Source organism: Paroedura picta, chromosome 1, assembly GCF_049243985.1.
Source record: "Paroedura picta isolate Pp20150507F chromosome 1, Ppicta_v3.0, whole genome shotgun sequence".
Classification (NCBI taxonomy): domain Eukaryota; kingdom Metazoa; phylum Chordata; class Lepidosauria; order Squamata; family Gekkonidae; genus Paroedura; species Paroedura picta.
In genome coordinates this window covers 75,369,951-75,392,134 of record NC_135369.1, presented here as the reverse complement: position 1 = coordinate 75,392,134, position 22,184 = coordinate 75,369,951, and the positions used below count along the sequence as shown (strand labels likewise).

At 40.5% G+C, this 22,184-nt stretch overlaps 1 protein-coding gene across 3 annotated transcripts in view; it reads right to left on the bottom strand.

The window, feature by feature from the left end:
- The window catches only part of HEATR5B (HEAT repeat containing 5B), a 62,075-nt gene that overhangs the window by 35,575 nt on the left and 4,316 nt on the right, over window positions 1-22,184 (bottom strand). For all 3 annotated transcript variants that reach the window (XM_077343816.1, XM_077343828.1, XM_077343822.1), the window contains exons 4-18: window positions 20,034-20,142; window positions 18,220-18,369; window positions 17,278-17,449; window positions 16,702-16,859; window positions 15,826-16,075; window positions 13,780-13,935; window positions 12,904-13,154; window positions 11,979-12,090; window positions 10,862-11,014; window positions 8,239-8,338; window positions 7,437-7,546; window positions 5,129-5,292; window positions 4,003-4,178; window positions 2,990-3,095; window positions 242-432 (exon numbers count right to left, since the gene is read on the bottom strand). In XM_077343816.1, coding sequence (XP_077199931.1) covers window positions 242-432; window positions 2,990-3,095; window positions 4,003-4,178; window positions 5,129-5,292; window positions 7,437-7,546; window positions 8,239-8,338; window positions 10,862-11,014; window positions 11,979-12,090; window positions 12,904-13,154; window positions 13,780-13,935; window positions 15,826-16,075; window positions 16,702-16,859; window positions 17,278-17,449; window positions 18,220-18,369; window positions 20,034-20,142 — 2,358 coding nt within the window. The remainder of the gene's footprint in view (window positions 1-241; window positions 433-2,989; window positions 3,096-4,002; window positions 4,179-5,128; window positions 5,293-7,436; window positions 7,547-8,238; window positions 8,339-10,861; window positions 11,015-11,978; window positions 12,091-12,903; window positions 13,155-13,779; window positions 13,936-15,825; window positions 16,076-16,701; window positions 16,860-17,277; window positions 17,450-18,219; window positions 18,370-20,033; window positions 20,143-22,184) is intronic.

The following is a 22,184-nucleotide window of genomic DNA, read 5'->3' as shown; positions in this document are numbered from 1 at the left end:
CAGGGAAAATAGTTTAGAATGATTATAACTGTAAATAAAACTTGTGATTGCTTTAACATCTTTACAACCAAAATTAATAACTATATATCATTTTAAGATGTTCTTATGCTCCATTGAACACCACAAACAGAAAATTTTATAAGATGTAAAAATAGAACACTTGGGATCACAGTGGAAAACATTCTCTAAATAAACATGAAGCCTTATTTGGCAAAAAAAAAAAACCCACTCCCATACATACTTGTCAAAGCTGAACTGAGCCATTCGGGCAATGAAAGTTGCTTCTCCAACCACCTGTGCCATTCTGCCTAGAGCTTCTCCTGCAGCACATCTCAGAATGGGATTAGGATTGTCAAGTGCTCCCATAACTAGTGTCAAGGCAGACTTGCGAACTTCTTCTGGCCCCAATGTACTCTTATTCTCAGCTAAGCCCTTTAACAAGCAAGAAAAATGTAATGAAATTAGAAGTAATTTTCAAAGGGTGATATAACACACCAAAACTATTGTACCTCGAAATAAATTTACAACCACAGGAACATTTCAGACGTGGTCATGTTAAGACAAATGTCTTACAGGGCTGACTGCTAGTTATAAGCAGTGAATCCATAGAGGTTCCAACATGCCTTTTCTACTGTCTAACCATCAACCATCTAACCATCCACACAGCATCAGTTAGTTGTTTTATGTGAGAAATTAATTTTAGAGTTTTGGACTTAACAAAAACTTCATCTTGAATTAAAAGAAATATTTCTCTTAGCAGAGAAAAAGTAGGAGGAGGGAAGTTTATTAATCTTCAGCTTCACTCAACAAGACTCTATGCATGGTCAGATCCCCACCCCCCCCACTAAGGTGGCATCTAGCATGGAACAGAGAGAACAGAAATGCAGGGAAAGGAAGCTGGGAGCCCTAGTCCAAGTGGTGGCAGTGTATGACTCAAGAGAGAGAGAGAGAGGAATTCCCCTCTGATGTTAGGAAAGCTAAATGGGTGGCATATACCAGGCAAATCTCACTGGTGCCCAGATGCTTCAGAAGGCAGGATGAAAAAGGTCCTGCAAATCTACGTGGGGCTGTTATCACAGCCCACTGAAAGTTCAATGGCTAAAGATGCTATGGCAATCTCACCCTCTTCTCTCCCTCACGCACAACATTTTCCCTTTTTTCTTTTTCCGTTCTTGCTGAGAAGCCCCTATATCTATTTTCTTCTTATTTATTTGTCAATGGCTGTCCCACTCAGCCACTTTAATATGTATGTGTGTGCGTGCATATGCATCTTATGGTCCCATAAAGTATAATGGAGCAAAAAAAAATTAGGATTCCTGAATATTTACCAAATGTGAATACCACACTGATATTGGAATTCAGGAATACCAGGAAATAACGATTTTTTTTTCAAGTTCTATATACACAACCTCCAGAAATACTTCTTTGAGTTTTTTTGCATACCACACTAGTGCAGTCCTACTGCACTATTAGAGGTCCTTGCTATTTGACAGAATTGTGTTTTTTTCCAAATTTTGTAATCTGCTGTAGTACTCCTGGGAAAAAGGAAGAAAGGTTCAAAACATATACAGAGAAAAACAGAACCTTTCTAAGGCAATTGGTACAATAAATTTTATATATCAATAATTTTTTAAGGACCAACCAAGACGGTTTCTAGATATACTCCGTTTTCACAATTTTTCTTCAGTGGTTGATTCCTTATACTCTTATCAACCAATTTTTATATATAGGCCTATCTATATATAAAAATTGGTTGATAAGAGTATAATGAATCAACCACTGAAGAAAAATTGTGAAAACGGAGTATATCTAGAAACCGTCTTGGTTGGTCCTTAAAAAATTATTGATATATAAAATTTATTGTACCAATTGCTTTGGAAAGGTTGTTTTTCTCTGTAGTACTCCTGGGTGCAAGGTAACATCATATGTGGAGTCCATGGCATCTTAGTTCACAGGTCAAGTCACTATTTCCTTACACAAGTTCTTGTATTTATCAATCCAGACCCCAGAGGGTGTGATTCACTTCACCCACCTCAGGGTGACACTGCTTTACACAGAAGAACCACAATGATGCAACTTGCCTCTTACTTCTGCCTTTTTCTTCTCCTGCCAGTCTCCTCTCTTTTTCCCTTCCTCCATTTTTATCACCCCAGCTTCACACGTGGCCCTCTGCCATCTTTTTCTTCCCTTGCCTCAAAATATTTGGGCCCAGAAAGCCATTGTTCTTCTACCCAGGCTTGCTCACTGCCTCCATACCCTTTGAGCTTCCCTGGACCAGACTGCAAAGGCTGCTCTGTTGTTGAAGCTATTGCATCTTTCTGCCCTTGATCCCTTCCTGCTCCACCCAGGTGAGTCTTGTTGCCAGGCCCAAGGGCCTGCCCTGCCCAGATGTTGTTTCCAAGTAGCTTGCCACAAGTATCTTCAGTCTCTGAAAGAAAGGTAAGCTACAAATGAAGTCATTAACAAAATAGTAATTTGTTTTCATGGGTTGGGCTCACAGCCAGGAATATTCAAATACTATAAATTCTCTCTCCACCTCTTTTTTACTGCCATAACATTAATATTAATACTGAAATATATATGTATATATCTTGCAGAGCAGGATCTCATTTCCACAACAATGTTTTTCTTTAATGTAACTTGGTAACAGCATACATTTCAGCACTTAAATACTTTAGTGCTTTATAATTTAAGTTTTGAGAGCCCAGTGCAGACAGAAAAAAGAGCAACCTGAAATACACTGCGCTGTTGTGCAGTTACAATACTGTTAAGGGTAACATGCAGATTCTCTGAACTGCATTGGCACAATCATAATCATCAGGAAGAAATGTCACAATTTCAGTTCAGGTGGGTAGTCATGTTGGTCTAGAGAAATAGAACAAAATCCAGGGCCAAACTTTGATCTCAGTTTCAATGTTAGTCCATTCTAATTACACAGAGACAACAATTAGAAATGATTACAGCAGTATATTTATCAAAGCAGGCTCACCTTTAATGCACTGAGAACAGCCGTGAAGATATTAAGCTGCACAGCTTGCTGACGGACACCTTTTGCCTGCTTGACACATTCTGCAAAGTGATCCAGCATTTGTAGCCTGTAAAAACAGACAAACTGCAGGACATAATCATTGAAGGAGAGACTTGAGAAAACTCACATATGTAACTCAGTTGCCTTAGCATGCCCCACAACTGTGCCACAATATATAGTAATATAATGTATTTTCCTGTCATATGCAAAGAAGCATTCCACGTGGAGGATTTATGTTCAAATAGTATATAATGAAGCTTTCAGAAAAGACATCAAGCAAGCATTTGTTAACTGCTATCACTTAAACAGGATTCCCAATTCAATGTTGCTTATGCCCCCTGCAGGGCCCTTTGCTTTGGGGGTATGAATTTACTGGTGGTCCCAGGCCCCTGGGATGTTCGCCTGGCCTCAACTCAGGCCAGGGCCTTTCGGTCCGGGACTCAACCTGGTGGAATGAGCTCCTGGAAGAGCTGAGGGCCCTGTCGGAATTGTCCGCTTTCCGCAGCGCCTACAAGACGGAGCTCTTCCACCAGGCGTTTGGTTGAGGCCAGGGCAGACCCCCAGTGTTTTCATCAAGGACCCCTTCCCAATGTTTATCAAAGTCTACTAGCGTCTAGACCTGCACCCACTCGCTCCTAGTGGAAAGAAAACTCGGCCTCCATCTGAACCGTCTGAATGAGGTGGGATGGGATAGATTATTGGTGTTTTTGATCACTTGCTTGTTTTATTGTAAATTGGGGTTGGATGGGCTTTTATTGTATTTTAATGTTTTATTCTGTGAACCGCTGCGGGTTCCGGGGAAATGCGGTGGTATATAAATTGAAATAAATAAGTAAGTAAGTAAGTAAGTAAGTAAGTAAGTAAGTAAGTAAGTAAGTAAGTAAGTAAGTAAGTAAGTAAGTAAGTAAGTAAATAAATGTTGGTGAATTAAAGAAACAACGAGGCACCAGAGCATAAGCTTTATTATGACACACCTGTGTTTGTAGGAAACATGAGGAAAAACCACTCCAAAGAGAGCCACAGAGGCATCAATGACTGATACTCCCAAAGGAAGGGGACCAGGTACAGCTTCACCAGCAGGGATGCGTAAGTAAATGGAAGATGGATCATGCTCTAGAGCACCACTTCCAGAGGCACTGTTTGGCTGGAGCTGCAAAACATTAAAATGTTTGAAACAGGATTCCAATACCTTTCACACCTTTAACTTTACATATTGGTCCAAGAAAATCAAAAGAGTGGTTATGTGAATAGGCAACAGGCACTTTCAAACTTTTCTTGTTCAGAAGAACGCTGTAAATCCCCAAATAATTATATCTGCTGGCTGGAGCAACGGTGCAGTATTTCAAATCCCCCCCCCCCCAAAAAAAATACCCTAAACAAAAACCAAACAAATGTTTTTATATGATTCATGGGAAAGTTAACTGTTGCAATTATAAAATTACTAATACTGTATATCTTGACTTCTAAACTACATGATACAAGAATATGTAGATGAATAATCAGGCATTTTCACACACAATTTCCATGTAGAAGTATAAACAGGAAACATAAAACCATGATTAATATATATCCTAGTGTGGCACAGTCAGCAGATAGATAGGTCTATCAGCAGCTATTAGCCATGATGACTAAACAGAACCTGTAAATACCAGTGCCAAGAGACAATGTTGGGGGAAGACCTTGAATTTCGTGCTCTATTGGTCACAATGTAAGACACAATGCTAGACTAGATGGACCACTAGTGTGATCCAGCAGGGCTCTTACGAATTATGGAGGCAATCATATGAATGCCAGGAGAGAGAAAAAAAGTACATCCCTTGCCTGTTAATCAAAACATCTAGTTTATTAGTATAACTTCTTCATATGCCTGACAACACTCTTCTGTATTAAGACAATATGTGAAAGAATAAGGAATGTAAAGTTTTACCTTGAAAGCCACCTGGATTTTATAGTTCAGAGTCTGAAACTTCTGAATATGGGAATTAGTGGAACTGATCAATCTTAGGAGTATTCTGTTGGAATGCTGGTTTATTCATGTAAATTTTTAAAATGCAGAGACCTGAATACTGGGAAGTGTCAAAAGAAAAAGAAAAAAGGTACCTGATCCTCAATAGATTTATGATCTGTTTCCTGGAGCCAGGAGCCAAGAAGAACACTGTCATCATAATGACAAAGTGATCTAAGAAGGGATGTTGTAGTATTTGCAGAATTGTCAGTCAAAGTAAATTCTGCCACTAGCTCCCGGAGGAGGGCATTAAATGATCCTAGAGAAAAAGAAGTGTAATTTGAAAAAATATAGCTTTTTTTAACAGTACATCAGAGCTGTTCTACTACAATATCAATGTGGCACATACCTGAGGGACTGTGTGTCTGCTAATGTGCCCACAGTGCTCTTCACTCAGCAGGCACCTATCTGTTGGTGGTCCCTGGTCCCTTTTCAGTCACAGAATCATAGAATCAATCCTGGCCCCTCCCTGGTGGAATGAGCTCCTGGAAAAGCTGAGGGCCCTGACACAGCTCTCATAGTTCCACAGGGCCTATAAGATGGAGCTCTTCCGCTCGGCAATTGGTTGAGGTCAGGACAAGTAAGAACAAGGGCCCTTCCTCCCAACATCCAGGACATCGGGCCTGCTCCCCAAACCCCCAAGGCACATTAGGAGGTCTGTTGGGTTGGATGGGCAGGGTGCATTGGGAATTATTCACCGCTGGGGGGTGGGGCAGGATTGATGGGGTTTTATGATTTTATGTGGGGCTTTTATCTTGTAATCCACCGTGAGCCAGCTAGCCTGGGAATGGTGGATAATAAATGAAATAATAATAATAACACCAGCACCAACATGGTTCCTAGCATTGCATAGTGATCCAGGGTAATCTCACATTTGTCTCCTTGCAGTATTGAAAAGCCAACTTCATGAAGCTTTTGTGACTTGATGTATTGAGAGCACATTGTTCCTCACTTTAAGAAGCATGACAAAGCAAAAGGAGAAATGTATTTTGAACAATACAGTGTTTAGTGCTACAAAGTATTATCTAGAAGTTGAATTATTTAGCCAGATATAATCCTGAATACATATATCATTAAAAGCTTGTATAAAGTCAGTCATGTAAGCTCGCTCTCTCATAGGCCATTTACGCACTGGGAACTTCACTGCCCCAGCTTCCGTGCAGGAGCACAAATCAGGGGCGGATGAAGTGTTCCAGGCCAAATGCTTCCCCATGTGGGTACAGGAAGAGGTGGGGCAACCTGCCACGACTAAAACTCCAGCCTGTAGCCTGGCATGAAACCTCCAGTGCGTAAACACACACTCACACATTCTCTCTCTCTCTCTCTCTCTCTCTCTCTCTCTCTCTGTGTACATATATACACACAAACACACATGATGGGATCACTAAAAGACTCCCTGTACATCAGTGGTCCCCAACCTTTATTAGGCTGGGGACCGGCAGGGCATTGGGCCGCGCCTGCAGGGACCGCGCGGGCCGCGCCCGGCCACACCCGCGAATCGGGCTGCGCCCGCGGGCCGCACCCGCGAATCGGGCTGCGCCCGCAAGCTGCGCCCGGCCGCACCCGCGGATCGGGCCGCGCCCGCGAGCCGCACCCGTGGATCGGGCCACACCCGCGGGCCGCGCAGGCGCGGCCCGGCCCTGATTCCCTCTCCCCGCCCTCTCGCAGTAAGAAGCTTCCCGGACCGCAAGCTTGCGGCCTGGGAAGTTTTTTACTGCGGGGGGGGGGCGGGGAGAGGGAGCCGCGGCCCGGTGCCATGGCCTTTGCGGCCCGGCGCCGGGCCGCGGCCCGCAGGTTGGGGACCACTGCTGTACATTATCGAAATGGGCAGTGAAATACATATAAGAGAAGACACTTCCTCAAGTACTGAATTTAGTCCATAATCAGTAGTAACCAGTGGAATTGATGCAAACATCAGTTAATACTAGAAATTTACTTTGCTACTATATTTTGGAACAGCTTCTGCCATACAGACTAGTTGATAAATTATAACAAAATTTAGATTCAAGGCCAAACCATTCTTTTTCTGGGTACAGCTGATAAAACACCCACTGCAATACTGAACATTCAAGAGGAGGTTAGGATCTAAGAGAACTTCCTAACAATGAACCTGGTCTTCTGGGGGTAAATGAACCTTATCAAAAGGTCTCCATAATCAGGATTACTAACCACATCTAACTTTGCCCTGTATGGATTAATGACTGTTGAACAGAATGCGGAATGTGTGCATATGTGTACCTGTGGAAGAATTGTGATTAATGTTCCTTCAATAAAAGGCAACTAAGTTTTCTAGACACAGAAAATTCTATCATTTTTAAATAAGTAACAAAAAAAGTTACAGTCAGCTCCACATATTGATGCATACATTAAGAATGGTAGTCAACAATTTAATATATAATTTACCTTCATAAGTTTTGGGGGGTAACAATGCCAAAATATCATAAAGTCTTAATCGGACCATTGCTGCACTAGCCTTCAAATGAGCTCCATGGGCCTTGATTACGGAGGGAATGCTATGATGTTGAAAGGGAATGAAGATCAGTAGAAACTATTACTATTTAAACTGTTGAAATGCTACGTATTGATACATTAAGAATTAAAAAGTTTTCAAGTCAGAATTATTAATAATAAATTCAATATTGCAACAGAAGTTTGTCTTCTTATATCATCTTATACATTTTTAAACTATCATGTTCAGAATAGATAATTCAAAGTAAAAATAAAAATTTAAATTTTAAAGACAAAAACAAGAAATAAGTTGAAACATCAACACTCTCCTCGTTTTATATAAATATAATACATGAGCCTCTTGTGGCAAATGAGCCTCTTGTGGCGCAGAGTGGCAAGGCAGCGACATGCTGTCTGAAGCTGTCTGCCCATGAGGCAGTGAGTTCAATCCCAGCAGCCGGCTCAAGGTTGACTCAGCCTTCCATCCTTCCGAGGTCAGTAAAATGAGTACCCAGCTTGCTGGGGGGTAAATGGTAATGACTGGGGAAGGCACTGGCAAACCACCCCGCATTGAGTCTGCCATGAAAACACTAGAGGGCGTCACCCCAAGGGTCAGACATGACCCAGTGCTTACACAGGGGATACCTTTACCTTTAAATATAATACTTCTCTGGCTATTTTCCATACATAACTTTATGCAGAGAACAGATGATACTGAAAGGATAAGCCATAGTGGTACACAGAAAGACATACTTACTGAGACATCATTGTCATAGCACATTCAATAGGAGTCATCAACTTTCGTATAACATCTTCCGTTAGAAGTTCAGGACAGTGAGCAACAAAACTCCTCATAGCTAATAATAATAAATGTATCAATCAACATTTTACTCATGTTAGTCTAGTATGGATGACTAGTATGGATAACAAGCAACGTAATTCAAATGCTGAAAGAAATGCCAACCCTTTCCCAATTGAAAAAGTAATTTAACTTACAGTTCAGTTTGCCAACTAAAAAAATGAAACCATTACAGTTCTAAAACAGAAAACTATAAAGAAGGAAAGGACATACCGTATATACTCATGTATAAGCCAAGTTTTTCAGCACAGTATTCACACTGAAAAAGTCCTCCTCGGCTTATAAGCGGGTATATACGGTAATTGTTTTATTATACATAACGGGTGGCATCCTGCAATTCCTCAACTCACTGCAATTTCTGCCCACACAAGGCAAGAGAACTTGTACTGATTCTCTCCTGTGCAGTTTACCTCCAGAATCCTTAGGGGTTCCACTTCCCAAGGACAACAATTCCGTGGGGAATTTTTGGGGTGCTCTATGAGTGGTGAGACAGGAAAGTTCCATTTCTGTAAGTAGAAATCCTTCCACCCACAAAACTTGTATGCAGGATAATAACTATCATCTGGATTAGATATAGGACTCTATACAGATTCCAAGATCCCAAACTGAAAAAGAAAACTAAGCTAACAACATACAAAGTATAGTAAAATCAAATGCAAACTGGTCAAGCATATCAAGAAATACACTACAGCAAGAAAATAAAATCCTGTTCACTAGCACACATGATTGAAGAAAAAGTTTTGTTACATCAAATGTGGTTGAACTGTGTTCTAAAGCAAATAAGAAAACATGCTACTCTTAAACCACGTCCTTATGTATATTTACATAATTATTCCTGAATAACTTCTGAGTTAACATACATAGGACTGGGCTGCAGGACAAAGCTCTTGGTGCCACTTTTATTGCACTTTCACTTTGTTGTCCAGCAATCAAAATCCATTGTTATTATTTATTTATGTAGATTTTTATACCACCCTTCCATACGGCTCTGGGCAATTTACATAAAACGTTGTAGAACAGTTACATAGAACATAGAACAATATAACAGGTGACCATCATGACATAACATAAATCAAAGTATGCCAAGATCTGCTCATGTCATCAGCATGCTCTGCATTGTCAACTTGCCTAAACTCATTTAGCAATTTTTAAATTTAATTTATATGCTACTCTTTCACAAAGGCTCAAGTGACTTACAACAATTTATAATTTACAATGGTTACAACAATTTAAAACATTTAAAACTAACAGTTTACATTTAAAACCCTCCAAGTTCACTGTTATCTCTCTATCAGAGAGGAAGGGGAATAAAGTGCTTTGTTAGTACAGCTATAGAGTGCACATTCAGTTGTTTCCAACTGATTTTTTTTGTTTAAGTCTCACAGGGCCCTAATCTCGCTCAGAAGAGTGTTCCACCAGGCCAGCACCAGGGCTGAAAAGTTCCAGGCTCTAATTGAGGCCAGATTTATTTCCCTGGGGCTAAGGACCCTGAGCAGATTCTGTATGCTCAATTATAGTTGTCTATGAAGGGCATTGTGGAGAAGGCAATCCTGCAGCTAGGCTTGCAGTATTATCAGTAAGCCATTCTATACAGCATTTCTAATCTGTAACCCATTTTAAAAGCTTCACTTCTCTATCATTAATCACATTCTTAGAGGGAAAATGAACCAGTGTGAGTGGACCAAATTATCACTCCCTCAAATAAACAAAATTCTTAAGTTATCTCTATGCATTAGTGATCCTGAAAGTAAACACAAAATGAAATGATGCTGGAACCTTCATCTACGTCTGGCTTTCTCATCCAGGGTTTTGTGAAAGCCTGGGGTTTCTTGATGGCCATGGAAGAGTTTCCTGAATGGGTGGGATTTAATTAATATTCTATATATTTTTAGAAAATGTTAACCATTTGTTGACTGACTAGCTTCAAAGCCCGTTCCTAAGAACGAGCCTTGAAAGGGTCCCCTCCCCTGGCCAGGCAGTTTAAGGTGGTCTTGGGCGGCAGCTCACAGCCAGATCAAGTGGGGTGGGGGCTGGGCAGCTCATTAGCAGGGGACAGAGCTCCTTAGCAGTCAGCTAGTCAGTTCCTTAGCAGTCCTTAAAGAGCAGTCAGCAGGCCGGGAGGCCTTTGTCAGCAAGCCCAATCTAGCAGGCCAAGAGGCCCTCGTTAGCAAGCCCTCCGCCACGACCCTTTGCCCAGGACCGCTCCCCTTACCTGCTGCAGGCTGAGAGCCAAGACGCTAGAATCCAGGGACGGAGGGCGGGAGCTGCAGGGGCAGGGCCAATCAGGGCAAAGCTGGCTGCACCATGATTGGCCCTATTCCAACTTGGACAGCCAGACACGTCCCACCCCCTAGGCTGTTTCATGAATATATAGAGGAACAACAATGGTTAAGGATATGACCAACCATATTCTGCTCAATCATGCCACTTCTGAGGTTTCTTGAAGCCTGAAGAGTGTTTCAGGGGTTTCTCAATGGTATAAAAATTGGGAAAGGCCGAGCTATGTCTTTAAGATTCTTACCACAGAGAGCTCCCGCACGTCCTTCCAACGTTACTTGCCACGTAAAGGAATCTCCACGAGCCTTCTCTGCTTCCAGCTCTTTCAGGGAACGGGGGAAAACATTTCGCCACAGGAGCAACATCTTGGGAAGATGATAACGAACAACGGAAGGACCTGACCAAGGAGATCAATCACAGCCACATAGCCAAATCAATATACAATCCTTCTATAAACAGCCTTTTCAAAAGTTTGTATCTTAACTAATTCCCTATGCATTAAAAATTCTTTTAAAAGTACTGTTTTGCAGTCCCTTAAAAACTTGAAGAGGTTCCATTTTCACCTCTACAGGCAGCAAGTTACAACAGGTAAGAGCCATAGCTTAGACCATTCTGGACTTGGCATCCCAGGTTTAATATTCATTCTGTAGCATGAACAGCAGGTGTTCCTGGACTGAGGGCTCATATGGGGGCTCCTTTCATTTCAAAACAAATGGCCTCACATATTATATGCTCTATTTTCATTCATGTTTACTGGAAGACTCTAGATTTTTTTTAATGTGATGCAAGTCACTTTGAAACCTGTTGACTGATGGAAAAGTGAAACAAATATATTGCAGAATAATTGTTCAACCTTGCATGAAGTTCTAATATCAGGATTTAAGGGAAAATATTTTCCTGTAGGTAGGAAATTTCAATAGTAGTCTGTTCCACAAAATTAAAGGCACAAATACCAAAAGGTTTTCTTAAAGTTTAGGTTTAAAGCATTTGCCTGCTGTAGGGCTTATATTGCACAGTTTAAAATAAAACATAACAGAGGAAGATTTGTCTTTCCCCCAAATCAACTGTTACTTTAAGGAAACCAATAAAAGAAATATGATCACTTATTCTAACATCCATTTCAGTTATGTTGAATGTTAAAGTGCTGGCTGAGGATTTTTCTCAGTTACAAGTTTATGAATAGACTGCTCCATATGAATCTCAGCTGATTGCCTCTCAAGCATAAAAGCGCAACACAGGGACGAGTCATATACTCTCAGCTTAACCTACCTCACAGGGATATTGTGAGGAGAAGAGAATGATGTAACCTGTCCAATTATTTAAATAAGTAAACAGTGATAAAGACAGTCAGTTTCACACACCTAAAGTCATAAGCGCACCAAGCAAGAGCCACCCAGCCTGTGTTCGTTGCAAAGATAATCTACTGTTTTGTGCAGCTGTTCGTAACAGATCCTCAGCAATACTAACAACCATCTGAAAAGAAGAGAGAGAGACACACACAAAATATTAGAATTTAAATCTGAAAAAAACCTAATAAAAACAACAGGCTAGCTTAGCACATGGTTAGCTGACAAGACAAGCCTTCCTTCAACAGGAAGCCCTCATCATTCATTTCTTTCACTCTCACACTTAAACTTGCTTGATTGTTCTCCGTGTCTAAGCATGTAACCAAATGTTTTTTTTCAGAAGAATAAAACAAAATTCCTCAGTACTCTAATGCATATTTGTATAGTCTGGTCTATGACCGTACAATTAAATAATTTAATGCACATTTTCAAATAAAATGCCTTGAAAATTTATTTCCTAATGCCAACTATTCTCTGTGAATGTTATCTTGCCACACTAGCCTAAGCTGTTTCTTTGCATTATCAGATACCAACTGATCAGGATACTAAAAAAAAAACTTCTGAAATGATAAAAGGAAAATCATAACTATAAAATTCTCATAATATTGGCCATCATCCAAAGAAGTGGTGAGAACATGTAAGTAATATTCAAGAACCCAAATAACTTTCTTTGAAGTTTTTCCCCCCACTGCCTCATAGGAAACCACTGTTCAATTTTTAAGAAGTGGTGCTTACTGCAAACACCTCCAAAAACATCAAAGCTAAATTCGGAGTTCTTGCCTGTGTATATGCATTGTTTTGTTGGACCACAACTTCCATGAATTCTCAGACTGCTAATATTGCTTTATGATACTTTGTTTTGCTCTGCACATGCAAAAATGAAGCCAACTACCACTGAATACTCACAAGATTCTCATACTAGAAAACTGTTCAGTCTCACCTTTCCTTTTGCATGTGGAATACCTAAAGGACATTGATGTACTCCACCTAACAATGCAGCCATTGCAAAACTGTAACCACTAACAGCTTCTGGTGATGTCTTCAGATTGTTGAGCCTTTCTGCACACCGGTCCAGAAAAGGCGTCAACTGGAAAGGCAATGCCACTGCTACACAGCGTAAGCACCATGCTGCAGAAAGTCGAGCCGCCATACTTGGATGAAGAAGAACTGACGTAACCGTCTCGAGCAGCCCTAAAAATAACACAAACCAACAGCAGAATCTTAAGGAACTTCCAATGCACTTTGGTACAGGAAAATGGAGGCTTATTATGCCATGGAATCCTCTGTGGTAGCCATAGCAGGAAGCAATGAAGTATGCTGAAGCCAACCTACTCAATAAGACATACTTCAAAACTAATTCAGTTCTGCATTTTATCTTTCATCCCAACCAAAGCACAGAGACTGTGCATACCAGCTTTCCCTCCACTGAAGTTCACAGATAGTGCTTTAGTGACAATTACTTGGTGAAAGAACAAAGTTTGAGTCTTGTGGCACCTTTAAGACCAACAAAGTTTAATTATAGATATAAGCTTTTGTGTACTTCTATCCAGAATTAAAGATTGTGGGTCTTAGGGATGCCACTGGACTTAAACTTCATTCTGTTGCTTCAGACCAACACAGCTATCCACCTGTATCTGCTTTGTTAAAGTAACTGATTTCTTTTAAAATTGCATTTAAATCATTGTGGGTGTAAACTAGAAAATGTCAGACTTGCTTAAATGACCTAATGTCTTTTGCTGGACTGCACCTGGCATTTTACACTCAGTATAGGTTAACAAGAGTGAGCAGATAACTGATCTTGAACTTAACCCCTTACCTGTAGATGGTTCCTGAATCAGAGGAGATGCAGTGGCATTCAGGCTCTGCACTAGGCTACCAAGTTCCTGAAGGGCACAAACCATCACGTGCTGGCTGGCAGCAACATCAGCTGCTCCAGATTTATTTTCCATATTAGCATCATTCACAACAGCCTCTGTCAAGGAGCAAGGGAGTAGAGTGGGGACAGAAGAGACAAAGAAATACTTTACAACATTCTGAGATACATTACAAAGAATAAAAAGGGAGAAACCGGGGAGTGATTGAAGTATAATGGCTTAAAACAACTTAGTTGTGACTCATGAGTTTAATAGATGGACTTAGGCAAACTACCAAATTCAACAAGCTAACCCATCTGCCTTCGTCCTCCATTCTTGTAGTAGCATACATGGTTATCCCCTCCCTCATTTAGATATGTTTGCCTCATTTTCTTTTGTTCTATATACCATGTATCCACCTTCTTTGTATTCCCCAAGCAGAGATTTGAACCAGTTCACATCTGATACAAGTCTCACCACTATACCAGGCTATTGAGTCACTCTGCCAGCCTCAGTCTACATATCTGTACAGCAGAAATAGTAAATAAAGTGTATACCAGACTTAATGTATTTGTCTTTAAAATGCCTCAAGAATATTTATTGTTTTTTCTGCCAAAGATTAGCTTGGCTATCCCACTGGAGAAAGACAGCTAAAAGATTGTTTTTACTACCGGAAGTATTTGATATATCGATTAACAAAACACTGATTTTTATTAACCCTCCAAACAGCCTCTTAGCTAGAAGAACGAATGCGGAGTAAGGTTAAAAGACCATATTATTTATTTATTTAAAAACAAATTAAAAAATCCCATTAAAAGGACATAAAAATCCCATTACAATCATAACAAAATAACAGTATTAAAAGAACATGGCAGAAGATGTAATTTCACCCCACCCTACCACTCGAGGGGGGAGGAAGGAGGGTGATTTAAGATGTTAAGTGGTAACAAAGATGTTAAATAGCAATGAATAATGGAGGAGGAGACATTCAATCTTCCGCATCGACCCTGGCCTCAACCACAGAATTGGCAGAAGAGCTCCATTTTGCAGGCCCTGCGGAATGCCAAAAGATCCCGCAGCTCTCCTGGGAGCTCATTCCACCAGGACGGGGCCAGGACTGAGAAGGCCAGGCGTGCTTCCCTAGGGCCGTGAATGACCAATAGATTCTCACTCGCAGTGCGTAAATCCCTGCGGGGGGCATAGGGCAACAGGCGGTCCCGCAGATATGTGGGTCCCAACCTGCATAAGACCTTAAAGGTTAAAACCAAAACCTTGAACCAGATCTGGACAGCAACTGGCAACCAATGCAGCTGCCTCAGCACTGGCTGGATATGGGCCCTCCATGATGTTCCTGTGAAGATCCTAGCAGCTGCATTTTGTACCAGCTGGAGTCTCCAGATCAAGGACAAGGGTAGGCCCATGTAGAGCGAATTACAGAAATCTATTCTGGAGGTGACTGTCACATGGATCACTGAGGCCAGATGTTCAAAAGATAGATAGAGCACTATTAGCCGAGCTTCACAGAGATGGAAAATTGCCTGGCTAGCTAACTTCTTGACCTGTGCTTCCATGGTTAGTGAAGCATCCATTGTCACACCCAGATTCCTGGCCTGGAATACGATCATAAGTTGCGTCCCTGCCAAGGTGCGTAATTGCACTTCCTGGTCTGTTCCCCTACCTCCCAGCTACAGGACCTCCGTCTTGGAGGGGTTGAGTTTCAGGCGACTCTGCTCAAGCCATTCGGTTACTGCTTCTAAACATCTGACAAATGGTTCTGGGGGGGGGGGGGAATCCGGGTGGCTGTCCATGAGGAGATAGAGCTGGGTGTCATCTGCATATTGATGACTGCCCAGCCCAAAGCTCTGTATCAGTTGTGCCAGAGGGTGTATAAAGATGTTAAATAACGTGGGGGAGAGGACCGCGCCATGCAGGACCCCACAGGGGAGTCTATAATCATCCTACTAGAAAATTTGTGAATTGCAATTATTTACTTAAGTTCTTTCTCTTACCTACTGCCTTCATCTGTTTACCAATAGCCTGGCAAATGTCTTTAGCAGCAGCAATCTGTGCCTTTTCACCCAATAAACTACCTACAGTTGCTCTGAGGATAAAAGAGACACATCTTCGAGAATACACAGCTTCTACATGTGTCTGAGTTGCTCGGGGATGAGAAACCAGATCCAGTACATGAGACAAGAACGTAGCAAAATTGCGCTCCAACCACTGACCTCCTAGTGTTGTGACAAAGACAACATAGGCCTGCAAATATAAAATACATACACTATTAACACCAAATGGAGAATTTGTTCAGATTTCTTTAAAAGAATGATAAAACATAAGGAAAATAAATGAAAACTTAATGATCAAAAAGTTTCACAGCAAAAATCCTTCTTTCAGATATTAATTCACATTTTTAACCTATGTCATACTGCAAACAGATTTATAGGAAATCGTTGCAAACCTGCATGACATATGAGACAAAGCAAATCATAGTGCTTTTTGTGATAATTTACAGGAGTTTATCCTCTTTTAGAAATCCAAGTCCACTCAGGTAGGCCTCCGTTATACTGACTTCCATTTATTCCTTGGAGAAAACCAATTAGCATGTTGTTAAATAGGAGAACTGCACTGATTTAACTGAAATCAGTGGGTCACTTTTCCTGGCAGGTATCATGAATACATTGTAGTTGCAAGATACTTCCCAAATCGAGACAACTGTTTTACTGCAGGCAGTTTAAAACAAAAAGTTACAGTACCAAATGGTGAGTATATCACACCCACACATGAAAAGAATTCAGACTGGTATTGGAAGGGTTGTGATTAGATGGGCAAGTTTACTGAAAATGATTTTAAGAGTAAAATAAAGTTTTAAAAATTAAGCGCACCTGAGTAACTCCGACTCTTACTTCTCGACTGACAGATCCTCCTACTTTTAACATCTCACCACCACTTTTTAAGAATCCAGATCCTCCTCGCAGAAAGCCTGTGGCCATAAGTTCCAACACTTCTTCCAGTGTAGCCCGTTTCACATTCTGGCGCATTACTGCAACAACAACAAATTGGCCATTTAATATAAGCTGAAGACGTATTGTTTGGACTTGTATTATGATTTTAAGAAATACTATAGCAAGTGTTGTTACAATTGCTTCCAAAGAAAAAATAAATGTAAAATCTTGATATGACATTATTGATAATAAATTTATAAGATATAAATTGAATAAGTAAAATAAAAATAAATTCACAAAGAAAATTCTGTCTCATGTGGAAGCCAATTCCATTCATTTATCTACACAAGAAGAATTTCAGCTACTTGTAAGAATTTAGAAGGAAACATGAAAAATTCCCTAACAATCGTTTACATTTAGTTAGAAGTGTACCAATAGAGTTATCTTATAAAACCATATGATGCTGTGAAATCAAAGATGGGTCAATAATTTTACAGACAATATAATTTTTAATACCTGCTGCTTGCTTTGGTATTAATGCTGTGGCCATAACTGTTCCCAAAAGTTTGGATACTGCAACTCGTACACCATAATTTGAGTTTTCCAGAGCCTTAAAACAAAGAGTCGCCACATTTTCCAGTTCTGTCGTCCACATAAACACAGCTTCATTTTGTAATTCCAATAGGCACTATTTAAAAACAAAGAACTGCTGAACACTTCTTAAATGCTTAGCCATCTCTGAACATACCTAATACAATTGTTATGATTACCTGCTCAACCTGTAGCTGCAGATAACCTGGCTGACATAATTGCTTAATAAACTGAAATTGCTTAATAAACTCACAAGGTAACTAAACTTGTGCTGATAACAACTGCTATTAGGAAATCTGGGACTAGAGCCTATTACTGGATCATAAGATGGGGGGCCCAACTTCCTTTCCACCAATAGTTCTCAGCAATTGGCTCCCCTTCATTCCAGTAGCCCAGAACTCCACGCTTTCCCAGTTGTAGACAGATAACAATAAAAAGCAAAACTAGGGTTATCATAAATAATAAATCATTTTTAATGCTTAGAGGAAAAAGAGACACATTGTAATATTTTATTTTTGGCAAGCTGGGCAAGTCTCTCTTACTCGTTGTCATCTGAAATATCAGACCAAAAGGTTAATTTGTATGAGAGTGATACAATGCCAACCTAAATAGCTCTGCAGCAGTCCAAATGCTTGTTGAACATCATAGAAACATGCTGACTATAAATCCCACATCACACTACATCTTGTAAAGCTTTGTTGCGTCTAACAATAACTGCTGGGACAAGCATAGAAGTGCTAATCCCATCTATGGGGTCAGCAACAGCGGTACACCAATCATTCCAATCATTCAATACAAGAAAGATCTACACATACAAACAAACTAAGATTTATGTTGCTATAATGTCCAATAAATAAATCAACCTACTTTTGCTACTGCACATCGCACTGCCATAGATCTGTCTGTGAGGAGAGATCGGGCATTCTTATAAATATCACGGTGGCAGGAAGCTGCAGCACCACCCAGCCCACTCAGGACTTTCTGTAAACTCATCAATATTTCACTCCTGCCCTGTGACTGCAAAGGATGCAAAAAACAAAGCATTGATTATAAACAAGTTGCTGCATATTTTTGTAACACCGTCACATATTGATTTTTGTCTTATTTCAAAACACTGCGGTTTATAACACAGTGAAATGACATGCTTTGCATCTTCTTCATAATACATATTTTTCTTACCAGCGCATGACTGATAGTTCTCAGATAATGCCACGCTTTAGGAAAGACACATCAAGAATGAGCATTTAGTTTATGTGAGCAAAGAAGAGCTCAAATTTTTTTCTATAGTGTAAGAGGAAAAAAAGTCATAGGAATGGGATAACAGCAGAAACTACCATTCCCTTCCTCTACTGCAATTCTTCAGCCCTGCATGAAACCACTGGAGGCCAATTCCACTCCAGCTGCATAGGATAAGACTGCAGCTAATATGGTGCCAACCTTTGCCAGCATTATAGCACAGGACAGGGAGAATCAGTCCACAGCCTGGCCTTGAAGAGAGGCAAGGGAAAGAACTCTAACATTTGCCACTTCCGACTGCATTTTAAACATCATCAATAGTAACTTGACCATAGCCCAGTAGATGCTTCAGCTAACTTGTAAGCCATGCATACTGGCAATTAATTACTTGAATTACATTTAATTTACTATTCAAACCTATACAAACCTTCATTGGTTGAGTTGACTTACAATTTGATTTACTCAGGGCCTGCATTTTGCATGGCACTCTCTCCAGCTTGTTTTTATCCTAGCTGCATGCTCATTGCAATCATTTAATGGTTAAATTTTGTATAGATGGATTTCACTATTCATGATTTATTTATTTATATTTATAATTGGACTTATATGACCGCCACTCTCAGGGAACTGGCTCATAATGGTTTACATTTTCACAATACAAATCCATAACATAACAAACATTAACATTCCCTATTAAAACCTCAATTAAAAATATTCTAAAACTCATTCACAATTAATGGCAATATATAATTTGGTAAAAAAGAAGCATCCCACACGGGCCTGAGAATGGATCACCCACAAATGGCAAGGGTCTAGTGTAAGGCAATGCTTTCTTTTTATTCCTATTTATGTATTCTTATTAATATTTATGATGCTTATTAATAACATAAGACTGTTACCTATTTGCTTCTTCCTGATTCGTTTAAAAATATAATGCCCTCAGGACAACTAGGAAAGTAATTCCATTTCAATACAGAAATGTTTAATAAGCTTTAGAAAACCAACTAGGACACTCTGGAATGCATGATGGACATAACCAATGACCTTGGAAATGTGCAGAGGTACCAGCAAATGCGCACCCAGTCATCGCTTATACATTTCCATGGAGATGGTGTATGCAAAGAAAAGGTTTCTTTTGATGCTGCTCATCCATTATGGAAAAAATGAAACAGCCACTCAAAGAACGCAATATCAGTTTACACATCTAGCCGATAGCCCAGCACGCTATCCTAGAAGTTATCTGAGTAAATTATGATAATTAGTTACACAGGGAACAACAGAGAAACAGCCAATTCACACGGGAACATGAGTTTGGATGGATCAGAGCATTTCAAAGCCAATGGCAGCAGAAACTATTTCTGTCAGAACTTTGCCACAACTTCTGCCAGCTAAACATGGAAGGACAATGAAAAAATATCAACTTTTAGAACACTGTTTACACTCACCTCAGCACTTTTCAGAGACTTTAAAAGGTTGTTAACAGTTTCTGGAAAAGAACTGCCAAGCATTCTTCCCATTTTTTCATAAAATGCTCCAACACATGCCACAGCCGTGCTACAAAAAAGCAAAATAATCTCCAGCAATTTTTCACCAAGTAGATGCAAGTGTCAGACCAAAAGCTAAATGCTGGCTCTGCCTGGCTGAACATTTTATATAGTTCACTGGATTTCATGAGATTCTTTGAATTCCTAGTTTTCATTTTGGATACAGAACATTTAAAACAAAAGTCAGCAATTTATCAGTCAGTGATTCTCAGTGAGGAATCATCACCCTCACCAATCTCCAGTGCATGTTTCTCTCATAATTTCCATGTACTACTACTAATAATAATAATAATTATCACCATCATCATCATCCCTGCCCCAGGAGTGACACATATTTTGAAATGTATTTGGAAGTATACCAATGGCAGTTTGAAATATCCAAACAATCTTTAAACCGCCCGTGGCGCCATGGGCGCCACGGACTACATAAATGGTTAAGGGGCCTTGAGGTGGGATTTGTCCGTGATGAGGAAGGGTCCGGATTGGACCCTTCCTCACGACAGACAATCGGAGGGACCAATTGGCAGGCGCAAAGCGCCTGCCGATTGCTCCCTCCGATTCCCAGCCCCAGCAACTGCGAGCCGCACGCAGCGCAGCTCGCAGTTGCTCCCGGCCTGATGCGGCGAGAGGCGCAAAGCGCCTCTCGCCGCGTCAGGCTGCCGCCGCCGAGAGAACGCCGACCAAGCCAGCCACCGCCCATCGGACCGCCGCCGCTGAAACACCGACACTGAAGAAACACAGCCACTCACAGTAAGTGCCTAGCGCCCGCTGCATTTAGCTGCAGCGGGCTTGATTACTAGTTATGACATAATGAAGTAAATTGCAGCCTTCTGTGATTTCAGAATACTGTCCCCAACAAAATAGAAGTACATCATAAGAATACTGACATAAAAACTATGTGATTTAATAAAGGAAGCAAATTGACAGTGCCATCCTAAACAGAATTACCCCTACTAAACCAACTAGCTTCAGTAGACTCAGAAGAGAACGATTCTGCTTAAGATGGCTCTGTTACTAACTGGCTGTTAGAAGAGACTGCTACTGAGGATACATAAAGGGGGTTATAGCAATGACTGGTATTTATATTTTTCATTTATAACCTACGTTTCTGGCTGAGATTCAAGGAAGAAAACAAAATACAAAAAAGGGGGAGGAAAGAAAATAAAAATTCAACAAGAATTTTTCAACAAGGATTCAACAAGGCATACATTGTAGTAGGACCTGGATTACACAATCAAAACCAAACAAACAAAAAAACCCTATCAAAGGCATGAAATGTCATAATGCAGATAGTGAGTTATTGCAATCCTGCTGTGGCTTCCTGTACCAACTAGAGTTTCCAAACTGACTTTAAGGTCAGATCTGCATATAGTTCATCACAGCAATTTAGCCCTAAGGTAAATATAGAATGGATCCATGTGGTCAGATCAGCTGAGTCAAGGTAAGGAGCTATACCTGGAGTAAATTAAACTGAAATAATGCAGCAAGAATACTTGATCCAGTACAACTCCTAGCAAATGTCAGCTAGAGCCTATGAAAAGTGGGAAGTACAGTTTCAAGAACTTAATATTCCCAGTCAATACTACTTCCATTTTGTTAGGATTCAATTTCAACCAGAATAGTAAGGCATGAGTTCAGGATTTTTTACAACATTACCAGGTGATCTGGATAAAGAAATATAAAATTGGGTGTCATCTAATTAATGGTAACCTCCTCTAAAACCATGAATTGTTTCCGTTAAGGATTTTATATGGAGACTGAATAGCTTGGGCATAACCCCACAAGGGAAGTCCAAACTTATAACTGGCCTCCAACTGCAACCCTCTGAGACCTGTCCATAAAGAGCAATTTAGCCCAGTCCAAAACACATTCCTTAATCCCTACTTCTACCTCCAAGCAAGAGCCTCTTGTGGCGCAGAGTGGTAAGGCAGCAATATGCTGTCTGAAGCTGTCTGCCCATGAGGTTGGGAGTTCAATCCCAGCAGCCGGCTCAAGATTGACTCAGCCTTCCATCCTTCCGAGGTCGGTAAAATGAGTACCCAGCTTGCTGGG